This window comes from Neltuma alba, unplaced genomic scaffold, assembly GCF_004799145.2.
Source record: "Neltuma alba isolate B1F8T4 unplaced genomic scaffold, ASM479914v2 tig00005275_pilon, whole genome shotgun sequence".
NCBI classification, from domain to species: Eukaryota; Viridiplantae; Streptophyta; class Magnoliopsida; order Fabales; family Fabaceae; genus Neltuma; species Neltuma alba.
This window is the reverse complement of record NW_021634044.1, coordinates 459,976-473,533: the sequence shown is the minus strand read 5'-3', so window position 1 is coordinate 473,533 and position 13,558 is coordinate 459,976. Positions and strand designations below refer to the sequence as shown.

At 38.0% G+C, this 13,558-nt stretch overlaps 2 protein-coding genes across 3 annotated transcripts; both read right to left on the bottom strand.

Annotated features, from left to right (window-relative positions):
• Positions 1–3,922: 3,922 nt before the first annotated feature.
• Positions 3,923–6,234, bottom strand: LOC114747331 (polygalacturonase At1g48100-like). 2 transcript variants are annotated; one of them, XM_028935649.1, is made up of 6 exons: positions 5,636–6,234; positions 5,374–5,541; positions 5,233–5,277; positions 4,931–5,138; positions 4,769–4,850; positions 3,923–4,680 (listed from the first exon to the last, which is right to left on the bottom strand). In XM_028935649.1, the coding sequence occupies exons 1-6, from the start codon at positions 6,041–6,043 to the stop codon at positions 4,179–4,181; spliced, it is 1,413 nt and encodes a 470-aa protein (XP_028791482.1). In that variant the 5' UTR covers positions 6,044–6,234; the 3' UTR covers positions 3,923–4,178. The 2 variants fall into 2 exon arrangements, with proteins under 2 accessions (XP_028791482.1, XP_028791483.1); XM_028935650.1 differs by lacking the exon at positions 5,233–5,277.
• Positions 6,235–8,474: 2,240 nt separating this feature from the next.
• Positions 8,475–12,818, bottom strand: LOC114747299 (glycogen synthase kinase-3 homolog MsK-3). Its single transcript, XM_028935612.1, has 13 exons — positions 12,721–12,818; positions 11,908–12,180; positions 11,728–11,820; positions 11,544–11,603; positions 11,181–11,453; positions 10,976–11,050; positions 10,397–10,453; positions 10,168–10,308; positions 10,030–10,080; positions 9,819–9,914; positions 9,652–9,735; positions 9,211–9,313; positions 8,475–9,113 (listed from the first exon to the last, which is right to left on the bottom strand). The coding sequence occupies exons 2-13, from the start codon at positions 12,019–12,021 to the stop codon at positions 9,031–9,033; spliced, it is 1,230 nt and encodes a 409-aa protein (XP_028791445.1). The 5' UTR covers positions 12,022–12,180; positions 12,721–12,818; the 3' UTR covers positions 8,475–9,030.
• Positions 12,819–13,558: the final 740 nt, after the last annotated feature.

Genomic DNA, 13,558 nt, shown 5'->3' with positions numbered 1-13,558 from the left:
AACTTTTATTTAAAATTTAATAAATTTTTAATTTTAATTTTATTTAACATATATTATATTTCATAATAACAAACTAATACAATAATAAACGATAGTTAAAATTACACGTGTCACGAATTTTTCTTCCTGTCCTATTTATTGGATTAAAAAATTTCTTCCTTGTCCTAATGGAACCAGAGGAGTAAGGTGGAATGTCCTTCTCCTTGTCTCGTGATTGCTTCTCTGGAGTGACGTCGTTAGGCTGCGTCACGGAGATGAGGTGGCCTGTACTCCGCCCACGCATGAGGATGAAGGTCGTTGGATGTTAAGCGGCGCGCCTTTTGAGATGCAAGGGGGGGCACTGGTCCCTTCGGTTTTGACCCAGTGATGAAGCAAATGGTTCCTTCCGTTTAAAATCCTTGTTAACAAGTCTCAATTTTTAATTTTATCCTTTTTTCATATATAAAGGATATTTCGCATTAATATGAGTAATAAATGCAAGAAAACCTTCTTAATAGTGTCCTAACATCTTCAAATTTTATCCTCTTTTCTCTCTAACCATGAGTTTCCTTACAGAATTATAAGTGCAATTAACCATTTAAAAAAATATCTTATAGAAATTTAAATTTATTATAGGTCTCATTTCGAAAATAAAAATTAGTTATGATAAATTATCTCTTTAACTGATGGGGTATAATTAGCCTATTAAAATATTTTTGAACAAATGAAACACTAACAATTTTCTTGATTGACGGAGGCATTGAGTCGAGTGCATATTTAGAAAGAACAAACTAAATTTCATACATCATTTATGTTTTGGTGTTTTTTATTTTTTGGGCTCACGTGTGCAGAAAAAAATGGAACTTTTATTTAGAAAGGGATGAGTAATATTTTTTATATTTCAATTTTAATACAAATGTATTGCTCCATGAAACATGAATATTTAGATTATAAACTTTGTTTTTTAAATACTCTTTTTATTTGTTGTTGGGTACTTCCGCATGGGCCTTTTTAAGTTAAAAGAAATAAAAGAGATATTTTAGCCCAAAAAATACAAAAAGAAATAAAAGAGATGCCAAGGCCTGAGGGGGCATCCCACTGGAGGCTTTTAAATACCCAGTGTCTCTGGGTTTTGGGCTTTTGGATATTTTATCAGATAGGCTTTTAGAGGAAGCCCACAGAATGGCCCAGTAAAGGAAAAGGGCGATCAAATGTCACTGGGCCTCTTACTGCGCCCACTACCCCATTCAACTTTTCGATTGAGGAGGAATTTGCTCGGATGACCGACTTCAGCAATCAGCACTTCGGCCAAAAGTATTTCACTTTTACTTCTTCTTTCTGAAAAGAAAAAAAATCCAAAAATAATAAAATCATTTATTTTCAGTGGTATTCGAGTCCTTTTAATTTTACTTCTTTCTATTCCTATCTTATTCACGTTGTAGAAAACATTATTAAAAAAAGATCATTCTATTTTCACATTTTACGCATATGTTAAATATAATATTTTTCCGCACATATTTTTTTTCATTCATATCTTCGTCCCATCAAATTATTCTCTTACATTATCATCATTGGCATTTAGCACCATAGCAGTAACAGTATGACTAAAATATACCATCTCTGATTTTTAATATAAGAACTAGTTGAGTAATTTGAAGAGATTAAGAAAATTTTTAAAATTAGTTATTTATAATAAATGAGTATTATTTTTCCTAAAATACTTTTATGTATTAGCTAAAACTATCATTTGATGAAACATTTAATATGTGTAGCTACTACAATGACTATTTAAAAAAAAAAATAAACATGAAATACAAAGTAAATTGGGATCTTACGTTTAATCAAATTAAAAACTAAACTAGCCTGTATATTAAGGGCTCAAAGAGGTGACACAATGTTAGAGCCTCAAGTGTTATTTTCCCCCACACAAATTTTGAAGGCTGAAAGTTAGAGAATGCTATTCAAGAAAAGTATTTAGGACATAATGGATTTATTAATATTTTCTAAATAGGTGCTAGCTAGGATAAAGAATGGCCTGGCGTGCATAAAGGATCATCCGGGGTCTGATTGTGAAGGGGAAGAAAAAGTAGAAGAGAAGTACATGAACAAACGAAAAGCTAGTATTTTTATATATAGCAAAGCCCTTCATTTGTGAACAAGCTATCTGTTTTGGCTGGTTGTTTTTAAACCAGAAGCAAACGGCCGGTGACTGGAAGCACCGTACCTAGTGGATGAAGAAAGTGCAAATTGCTGGCTTGACATGTTATTTTATGAGCGCAAAGTAGTAATATTTTACTATGCAAAGGCAAGAACTGGGTAGTGGATAAATGAGATGGCATTTAGTGGCCTAGATTCCCTTGTCTTTTTATCGTCAACTCTGGACTGTCCTCCATGCCCCATAATTCTTCATATGACATTCTTCCATTAACGTTTTATAGCGGTATAGGAGCTACACGCGCGCCTTTTGCTTTATCTGAAGCTACCAACAAAAAGCATTCCTCTAATACCCTCTATATTTTATCACCCACCACTTGCCTCCAAACTCTATTTCGTTTCTTTTAAACTATAAAGGACCGACGCCTTTTAATCACAACATGCATGGTTCAACATGACGGTTTGATATCAGTATATACAACCCTCCCTTGTTTTGCAGACACAGCACTGAATGGCTAACAAGGTAAAGAAAATGACCCTCGAAATACATAGATCGAAACAGTACAGCCCTTGTGCTCAGTTATATATCATCCCAAAACACACACACACGAATCTGCATGTATATAGTGGTGGCTCGTCTTCTAGTTCTATGGGCTGCACCAATCGTGACTGAGTTCACGATGACATGAAACGAACTTGTTCATTATTTAAAGAGGTTAGCGTATTAAGTGAAAGTATTCATGTTCTTCTTGTCTACGTGGTTGTAAGCTGTAACTTTAATATATAGGGCACAGAAAGGGGGGGGGATTGAAGAAAACGAAATGGCGTGGTTGGTGGGTTAGCATTTGGAAGTAAGGTGGTGCCCGGCTGTTACTTTATGGTGAGTGAGCTCATGAAGTGTATAACACATATTTTGTGTATTTTATTCTATATATGCACAGTCTGACTCTGACCCATCATTTAAGAGTGGCCACTGCGCGTGCAAACTGCAAATTAAACCCTCAAATTAACAACTTGTCCCTTCCACTTCACCGCCTTCACTGTCTTCAAGCCCTCTCATCTCCACTGATTACTACTATGTCATTAGTATATTCTCCTTTTGTCTCCAGTTTCCCATCCTTTTCTATTTTACTAGTAGATTATACTTTATATTATCATCATCTCATAATCTTTGAAGACCCGCACGCATGTCAAGGAAATTATGGAATCTTACAACTTTCTGATGATTCTAACAAATCAAATTATCACTGTCTTTTCACGACAGACAAAATTTATGCGCATTCTTTAAGCTTTATCTTCTATATAGACAAATTATGATCAGATTTGACCGAGTATAGTTGGACTTAAGTCTTGCTAAAACTGTGTCCCATATCATATCCATATAGTTAAACAATTCTCAGCTTCAGGGTCGCGTCTTGTATAACCCGGAAAAAATAAAAAAATAAAAAATTCCATGAGAAAGAAACGGTTAGTGACCTAATGACTTAGGTGTCAGTGATGTAATCAATTATTCACAACCTCACAGGTCCGCAAAATCGCGGTATTGTAAATTTTAATTAGATCATGCTATTTATTTCTTCAGTATATATGTTAATCATGACTTACGTTTTGTCTTGCATTTTCTTAGCAGAACGCTCCGAAATCAAGTAGGTTTCCAGTTAGGAACTATATCAGTCTTCAAGAATAAATTGTTCAGCAGCATTATCATCGCCATATAACAACAGATTAATGGATTGACAAATAACGTTACCAGTTATTTGGAAACACGAGTGTGGTAGTCAGCCATAAAATTCAGTTTCATGGATCAGATATGAACAAACCCAAATTATAAGTTCCATTTCAACCTGGATAATGGTGATGAGAAACACAGTTCACAGTTCACAATTAGGGAGGAGCATCTAAAACACAACTCCTCCTAACAATCACAACACAAGCTTCACGATCATGCTACACCAATCCCTGATTAATTCCCTAGTAATTTATTATATACAACATCAAACATCACACACTTTCTTTGCGGGATCGGGCTAGCTGCACTACTGGCCTTAGCAATGACCTATCTCATTACCTTGCACGGACTGGGGAATTCCCTCCAGCAAGCAAGACATTGGTGGAATGGTTAGTGTCTGCAGATTTCCGTAAGCATTCCAGCAGTAAGGATCCAGAACCATATCTCCCTGAGCAGGAAGAAGCTCAACATCTGAGAGCGTTAAGTTGGTACATGGGACAGAATCACTGCAAGCAAAGTGCATAGGTGGGCTCCTTGTGTCATAGGTTCCTTTTATGTTTGTGTAAACTATGTTTGATACAAACACTGCTGAGGTTTGGTTGGCGCATTCCTTAGTGAGGCAGTAGAATTGGTCTATTATGATGGGGTTTCTCACTCTGTCCATGTGAATATTACTGAAGGTCACTCCTGATACTGATCCTGATCCGCCTTGCCATGTCTTTATTCTGACCCCATTAGCTGTCACTTTTATCACCGAGTCTCTTACTGTTATGTTTTGAACACAGGCTTTGGAGTTGTGATTCCCCAGACTACCAATGCTGATTAAGTTAATTAACAAGATGAAACTATAAATTAGCCTGAGAATTATGAATTAGTAGAAGTAGTGCATGAAAGCTAACAAGTTACCTAATACCATGACCAGGTCCGCATGTGATGTTCTTTATATCAACATCGTAGCTACCGGACCCTATGGACACACAGTCATCACCTGGGTAGAAAATGAGCAAGTTAACAAGTTGTTGGTGGCGTTAGTGAAGTGATTAGCGAGAATTTGAGTTTTTAAGTTACCATTCGAAATAACAGAGTTATATATTCTGACGTCGTTGGTATTCTCTATGTGAATCCCGTCGGTGTTGGGACTTAGTGCTGGAGCTGTGATATAGATTGATTCCACGTGGACGTGTTTGCAGCCATCAAACCTGAAGTGGAACTGGGGGCTATCCTTGATCCTGAGTCCTTGCACGGTTAAGTTGGAGCTCATGAAAAACCTTATTGCCTGCATCGTATTTGTGAACAACGATGTTCCATCATAAAGCAGATTGTAGAAAAATACAAGATGCAGGTAGAAAAAGAGATATTGACGAACGTACAATTGGGCTATCACAAGGTCCGGGCAATGTAGACCCATGAGGTCCCTGCAGTGCCATTGATCATATAGATAATGAGCAGCTGTTCTACATTGCTAAAATTGTTGTGATGTTTTTCATGTATTTTCAATTGACAATAAGTACCTTGTGAGGCTTACAGGGAAGGTCCCACCATTTTTGTCCTCTGCCATCAATTACACCGACTCCTTCCAGGGACATGCCGTCGATTCTGTAAAATACCAACCATTGGCGTTTACTGTTGTTCTTTGGCCATGACTCTGGTCCATCGGGTGGCATAACGGAGCCATCAACCTTCACCATATTCAACAGCGGAGTATATCAGTGAGCTCAAGCTTACCCTTACATAATCAAAGCATATATGCAGACTACAGAGTCCGTAAATTACCTTGAGTACGATGCCACCTTGACAAGGGCCTGTGAATATAGTAGATTGAATCATGAAGGAGAAGCCACTGGGAACGAGGATGACATTTACTGCTAGATGACTTTGGCAGGCTGTGTCCCATGCCATCTTGAATGCTTTTGTATCATCTGATATCCCATCTCCCACGGCCCCAAATGTGCGCACATCAAAAAGACCAGAGGCATTAAATGGAGGGCTAGGAGCGTCATAAGGAGGGGTAGAAGGGGAGGGTGCTGAAGCTGGAGGCACAGAAATTTCAGATGATTTATGAGAATGCGAATGCCAATGTTTGGAGTGGCAATGATGCCTGGCTTGGGCGCTAAGAAATATAACTAGCAAAAGTACACAGAATGCTAGCAGTGAAATATGGGAATGCTTCATCTTGAGCATCTTTTTTTTCAGGAGAATTGACCCCAAAAATAGTGTTAACTCGTGGAGTTTCCACTGGTTAGAAGTTAGAAAATCTGACGCCAAATGAGACCTCTCACTGTCGACAACTACATGAAAAACAAAGTGGCGCCCTGAGTTGGAGGGAGCAAGTGGAGAAATCAGTGGCTATATATGGCTGCATTGTACAAACTGAAATAGGTTAGCTGAGTTTGGCAGTGGGAGGACATGCAAAATGAGAAGGCCAGAGCAAGTATATATATATATACGGGTGAGAGTATGTGTAGGACAAGTTATAGTGGAAGGTCTGCTAAAGTTTCATTAGGAATTATTTAATGGGGTTAAGAAGTGGGAACCGACAAATACCACATAGTGAGCGAGTATGATTTGTTTAGAGAATAAGGAGTGTGCAAGTGACTGTTGTGCTCTCTGAAAAAGAGCACAACGGAAGAACGGGAAATCAGTGTGACTGGTGGCCAATTCATAATCCTCCCATGTTCTTCCCATAACTCTCATTCTCTTTTGGTCCCTTCTCTTGGAATTCCAATTAACGCCTGACGACCGAGTTCAACATTCTCCCTCTCATCGTTAATAAATACTCATATTGCCCATTCCATCCCTGAGATGGAGATTTGAGAATTGCTTCTGAAGCAGAGGGGAATTTTGTTGAGAATTTTACGTACATAAATACAGATTAGGTTACGGTGCCATATAAATGTCCATGCGTTTATTTTGTCCAAATCTTTAATTTGCATGCGGTCTCCCATGATCACAGCCAACCAAATTCAGCTGCGATAAATCATTCACAAATGATTGTACTTAAAATTCACGTGGTGGTGACTGATGAATGATAATTCAGCTGCGCTCAAGCGTGTGTGAAAGTCTGAAAAAAACCAAATTATGATTAAGGGGGTGTTTGGCAACAATTAAAAGTACTTTTAAGAAGTACTTTTCCGCAAAATGAAACAAATTCCTGTACATATTTACTTCGTATATAGTAAAAACACTTTTAAAATTATAATTTAGTTTTTACCCAAACATCCCTTAAATTTGAGACTTAAAATTGGTGAAACGAAAAGATATGATATGTTTGGTCTGAATTTTAGAGATAAATGAAAGGTTACAATTTCTTTCTTTTTTTTTCTTTTTAAAAAAAGGTTGAATCAATGCCCCTAAATTCAAATTACTTTTTTCGCCTCAAATTTAAATTCAATTCCAACTTCTTAAAATGGGTTTAGATCGATTTTTACTAAACTAATACTAATTTGATGGAATAATTTATTCTTAAATAGAAAAAACATTGAGTATTTATCAGGAGGTGGAATTTTTTTTTTTTTTGCTAAAGCATAGGTATCCTCCTATTGAAGGCAATTCTATTTGAGACACTGTCAGGTACTAAATGTGGGCATCTCTCCCAACAAGGATTCGAATTTTGATTCACTATATTGTGAGAGACTAGTTCTTTCAGTTAGAGCCAACTCCGTTGGTAGGTGGAAAGTATTTCTACAAGTAAATGACAATTAAATACATGAATAAAAAAATTAAGCCGAATCAAACCCTCCGAAGAAGCAGGTTGAAGCCCAAGGCCCAAACATAAATAACAAGATGAAGGCAATATCTACGTAATCATAGTCAGCTTTTATTTACGGCGGGAAGGCATCGTATATGGCGTTAACGCAACGCATCTAAAGTTAGCCGGGGCGTATACATATATGGCCTACGCAGTTCCGAGGGTGGCGCGTGGGAAAATAAGTGGTTATTGGTCAGAACAGGAATTTAAAACCAAAAAAAAGAAAGAGGGTGAGAACAGACAGTTGGGGCGGGCAGGCGAAATAATTAAAAAGGAGCAAGAGATGAGGATTGGAACCGCCAATCCACTAAGACACTGTGGAAGTTGAGAACTGGGGTTTTGTGGCAGAAAGGCTCCTTCCGCCGCCCCAGATTGAGGTCACCATGCTCCCTCGCTTCGTAGCCACTCATTTATGATTTCTTCGCTTCCCTCCTGTCTCCTCCCTCCCAATTCATTAATCAATCGGATCAATTCTTATATTGTTCCTTGTTATTCCCCACTTACATAGTTTATTAATCTCAATACATCATTAACAAAAAATCTTAAAACTGACCCGCCTGAATTAGTTAAATCTCCACAATTCAAATCTTGTGCTTTCATCCTTAGAATTAGCAGCAGTAAATCCTAATCCCCCACTACCACGTGTGAACTGAACGCGGCAGCATACATTCATCTATAATTAATTTAAACAACCGCAAGTTTAAAATTCTCTAATCTCAGTTCGCATCGTAAAAATGGACTTAATCGGGGTTTATGGGCCTCAGGATGTGGATGTCATTGGATCAATCTTTAATCAATGTCGATGCTTTCGGCGTTTCTGCGATTTATAATGTTTTCTTTTGGGCGGGCAAGTTGCACTTTCGCTTTCACGCCACCCAAAAGATTTACCATTTGCTGCTACATTTTGCTCAAAAGGAAAATTCCAAACTGTTCAATGATGGAATCCGTATCCCGTAATAGAGAAGAAAAGCGCACTCCCCGGAACAAAAAAGCACAAGGCATGCTTCACATCATTCCTTCCCTACGTACATAGATCTATAATGCCTGCCACCATCATTTCATCCCTCTCACAAAACACTAGTTGACCACGACAATGCAATTTTCTTCCTTGTGTGTATATATACCAGTTTCTTCTTACTAAAGTGTAGACTACGCTGCAAAATTCTACCACAGCCAAGGGATGAGTGTCCATGAAGCGTCAAAACACTGTTACCTCCCGGATCATCCGCCAAACATTTAACTTTTAAGGCTTAGCAAACCCATCCAGTCCTAAAATCACATTATGGTGAAGGCGAAGCTCATCATCATATAGCTTTTCACATGTAGGGCCAACATTTTACATCGAGGGGACAAGAACAAATGAACAAAACGAAGTGAACAATTTTTTGTACAGATTGAGATTTTAATCACAGATCCCGCATTATGCCCCAAACAGAGCACACTGCTTTCTTGCATATGGTGGAATAAGCTTCACCAGCATCTCCGCAGGCACTCCCTTGAGCTCTGCATCCCACCAGCCGCAAGTACATCAGAGCATTATTCGAACACTTCTGAATAAAAGTACAACACCACAAAATTCATCTGGAAATTAATTCTTTACCATTTGCCTTGAAGTTGAAGAGTGGGGGGAGGAAACGCCCGTTTGGCAACCGAGTGTTTGGGTCACGCAGCTCATCAAAGAACGGGTGAACAAGAGCCTCCAACTGTACCGCAGACAAAATTCTCTTACATATAGTTCAATGTCAATAGCAACGACTATGTTAATATGATTTGTAAAATGACCGTCAGAAAAGAGAATTAGGCTGGGCCATCCCATGAAAATAGAATGCTAAGGAAGCTTTCTCAAGGAAATTTTTAAAGCTAAGCGGAGTACTGATGAAGCAGTAACCATGTTTTGTAATAAAAGCCAGAGAATGATGCACAGATCTTATCCTATCAAAGCTTGACTACAATCACTTTCTTTTTTCTTTTTTTCTTTTTTTTTTTGGGTGGTGGAAGAATACAAGCACATTTTGTGTGGGTCATGTATGTGTATACTCACAGCTGTGCTTCGAAGACTGGGAGAGTACTGCAGTAGTCTTGAGACAAGATCCACAGCATCAGATGGCATGCGTTTGTGAAAGATCTGATGATGAAGGCTCACACGCGTTAATAGTGGAGAATGAATAAATCTTTGTGAATAGACAGAACAAAATAACATTGCAATACCTTGTGCCAAGGATGAGCTTTAATTTGCGGGAATTTGAATTCTGTGTAATTAGGATTCATGCACTTGATTTCTTCCCTTGTCGGAGTACCTAATACCTACATGGGAATCCCACAGAACTTTGTATAAAGCCAGGACTTTGCAGTTCAAAATAATAACAATCCTCATCCAACAGAACTTTTGATATCTTTTATTTTCTATAACTTATCTAACCTTGATAATTTCAACAAGCTGGTCTACTCCACTCTCGCCAGGAAAGAGAGGCTGCCAGAAATTACCAGCGTGCTTAGTGTCTGTATAGATACAAACACTCAATTATCCAAATTAAGCAGACATAAAGAAGCTAGATACCTGACCAAGCAACATTTCACCAAGTACGCAACCAGCAGACCAGATGTCGATGGCTGTAGTGTACTCAGTAGCACCAAAGATGAGCTCAGGAGCTCTATAGTACCTAGAACAGATATATGATATGTTCGGTTCCCCTTTTACCTGTCAAATTGATGCCGAATTCAGTCATGAGAAATATTACATAGCCAATGACAACAAACAACATTGTTTTAGACTAGAATACACGAACCAACACTTTTGCGCTTCCGAAGTCACATAGCTTCAGTTGATGTGTGTGAGGATTAACCTGTTACCAGAAAACACACGGAAGGAGACATGCTCATATTAGTCTATCAGATAAGCCAGAAGTTTAACGGACCAAACAAAGCCAAAAAGCCAGCAAAAGAACACTAGAACTTCAGCATATGATTAAGTTAATGCAGATGTCATTTTTGAAAATTTCAAAAGTTGAATAATTGCAGAAGTCAAAGTAAACCTTCGCAGGTTCATAAAGTTTCAGCACACAAACTCTTCACTGTGTTAAGGAATTACGTTTTGTCTCCAGTCTTCACTACAACTTATCTGATCGCAAGAAATCATTTCAACGTTCAAATATACCCTCCGAATCATCTGATTGCCATCATGAAAAATAAATCCCAATTTGTAATATTGATTTCTTCTACGATAATATGGCAATTATGCATCCTTGCAATTTTGAATATTCCAAGTTGAAATGTTACATCCATCTCTACGTCCAAATATGGCTCAAAAGCGACAAACTAGAAAAACCAAGGTAGATATTAAAGAACGCTGATATGAGTAGACATACCAGTAGATTTTGAGGTTTTATGTCCCTGTGACACACACCAATACTGTTGTGAACGTAAGCAAGTGCTCTGCATATCTATAAATTTGAAAAATACAAAGAAGTCATCAGAACCAGTACAATATATATAGTTTTACACACACGCACACGCACACGTACAGGGATAAGAAGAGATAAGCATAATTTTATACATTATAGTGAAGTATACCTGGTAAAAGTAAAGTTTGACATATATCAACGGCATCCTTTGATTCATTTTGTTATAGTGTCTGATTACCCGATGGAGAGTCTCAGGAACATACTCCAATACTAAGTTCAGGTAAAGCTCCTCTTTTTCAGTTGTTGAAAAGAAACAATGCTTCAAAGATACGATGTTAGGGTGGTCAAGAAGACGCATGGTTTGCAGTTCTCGGTTCTTGTACCTCTTGTCTTGAAGAACCTTTTTTATAGCCACAGTTTCACCCGTCTCCAAGCGTTTTGCCTTCATAACAGTACCAAAACATCAGATAAAACAAAATTCCAATGATAACCAATTAAAAGCTGCCCAAAAGCTGAAGAATAAAGGGCCAACCTGGAAAACTACTCCAAAAGATCCATGCCCAATAATATGCTCAGCCATGTAGCTTATTGTCTACGGTCAAGCGATGGTAAAAATGTAAGCATTAGGCATAATGAACGGATTTTTCTCATATTCATTGAGGGTCCAATGAAACTATGTAGCTGTCCACTAGAACAGATCAAATGTCATGAATTACCTGCTTTGGCTGGCCATTTTTACCACCAATTGTGGTGACAATTATATGTCCTGCTTCAGTCCCGTTCCCATCTATAACAGTTGCTTCCATTTCCTGAATATTTTGTTCATTTGAGTTTGAACATGAATAGTATGTATTACTACGGGAAGATAACTGAACCGTTTAGTCATTTGTCTTTACCTTGTCGTCCCTAATTTTCATGTCATTCATCTCTGCAGGCAACCTATCAATGCCATTTGCATTTGCGTTCACATCTGTTAACTTAGAATCATGTGTTACACCCCCAGATGCCATGAACTCGACAATGGAGATCGGGTAGATTCTCTTGCTGATTCAACTAACTATTGGATAGGTCATGGAGAACTCTAGAAGGAAAATGACCTGTAAGGAGCAACCAAAGAACTTAACCACAAAATTTACTTTTCATGCTCCCATAATGAATTAACGTTTAACCTGTAATACATGAAAAAACATCAGTCAAATTGAAAGAAAATGAAACCGATGGTGAGTTGGTCAAACAACCGAGCAAGGACATAAATTTATTCACCCACTTAAGGCGGGGGAGAACCACACTGCCCCTCAACCGCTCAACCATACAAAGGTTAGAACCTAGAGGTAAATAACCGTCAATACTAAAACTCAAGAATCCAGTAACTTCTTAGCTCCCAATGCAGTTTCTAGACAACCAACACAAGTTTTAACTTATATATTTAAAAAAAAAAAAAAGAGCCTGATTAAGGACCTAAAATTCAGGTGTGAACATGAAAAGCCTGTTGAGCAGAAAACAAAGAAATGAGAAAGCTCAGAAGTAGCTAGAGCCACAAAAGGACCTAGTGGCAAACATGTCAAGAACATTTAGTTGATTTTCAAAATAAAGACCACACATAACTGACATGGAACGCAAAATATATTAAAGAAGAGACAGACAGAGCAGGAAAGCAATGAAACCGTGTTGTTTGAAATGCCCGGGAGAAGCTGGGAAGAGAAACTCACCGATGAAAGGGGAAGTGCAGGGGAAGCGAGTAGAGATGGATCTACGGTGTGGGGGGGTTTGGGTTAGTGAATCTAGTCCTATCCTGTCCTTGGGATTCAGGGAGAAGGGACGAAGGCAAATAATGGGCAGTGGTGATATGTGTTGCTTCTTCTTTGGTTATATTTCGTATGGTGGGAGTGTGTGTGAAGTGATGAGATGGCGGTCAACAGAGGGGGCCCAAACCTCTATGTACTTCTGCTGCTCTTCTCCATCAATCATTCATCCATCCGCTTTTTCACTTTCTACAGTCTCATCTTTTTGACCGTCCTGCCTCTTTCCCTCCCATTTCAATCATTTTGTTGGGCTTCTTGACTTTATTTTACTTTTATTTTCAATTAAATAAAATCAATATATTTATAAATACCTACCTCCCTGATTGGATTTTCCGGAATATATCAGCCATGTCATGATATGTTGACCCTATTAAAAAAGGAAACAGCGAAATAGTACTAGTACAGCAGCAAAATTTATTAAAATAGATATAGGAACCACTTGATGAAAGATAAAGTTGATAAAAATACAAAGTAAAGGAATTAAAACAACGTTTTCTTTTGACCAAGTGTTTTTCTTTCCTCTGTTTGAACAGCTTTTCGAGGCGAAAGAGGCGTTGTTATATTTCGACTTTCCTCTTGTCACGTAAACATAAAACGCAAATCCGCGAACACTCTGGTATTCACGATGCTCTGAATTTGACACTCGTATCGACTAAATAGGAGAAAATAAAAATAACATCATAATCACATTCTTTTCAAAATCAATTGCTTCCTTTTTAATAGAAGGCTTGAATATACAGAATTA

Bases quoted from the DNA above. Each gene is read 5' to 3' on its own strand.
- LOC114747331 (XM_028935649.1), bottom strand. From the start codon at position 6,043: ATGCTCAAGATGAAGCATTCCCATATTTCACTGCTAGCATTCTGTGTA. The intron at 4,851-4,930 runs GTAACTTAAAAA...TTTTCTACCCAG, and splicing joins TAACTCTGTTATTTCGAATG to GTGATGACTGTGTGTCCATA. The intron at 4,681-4,768 runs GTAACTTGTTAG...TAACTTAATCAG, and splicing joins GGACCTGGTCATGGTATTAG to CATTGGTAGTCTGGGGAATC.
- LOC114747299 (XM_028935612.1), bottom strand. From the start codon at position 12,021: ATGGCATCTGGGGGTGTAACACATGATTCTAAGTTAACAGATGTGAAC. The intron at 11,821-11,907 runs GTAAAGACAAAT...CAAAATATTCAG, and splicing joins TGAAAATTAGGGACGACAAG to GAAATGGAAGCAACTGTTAT. The intron at 9,114-9,210 runs GTAAAGAATTAA...GGTGGGATGCAG, and splicing joins CTTCAACTTCAAGGCAAATG to AGCTCAAGGGAGTGCCTGCG.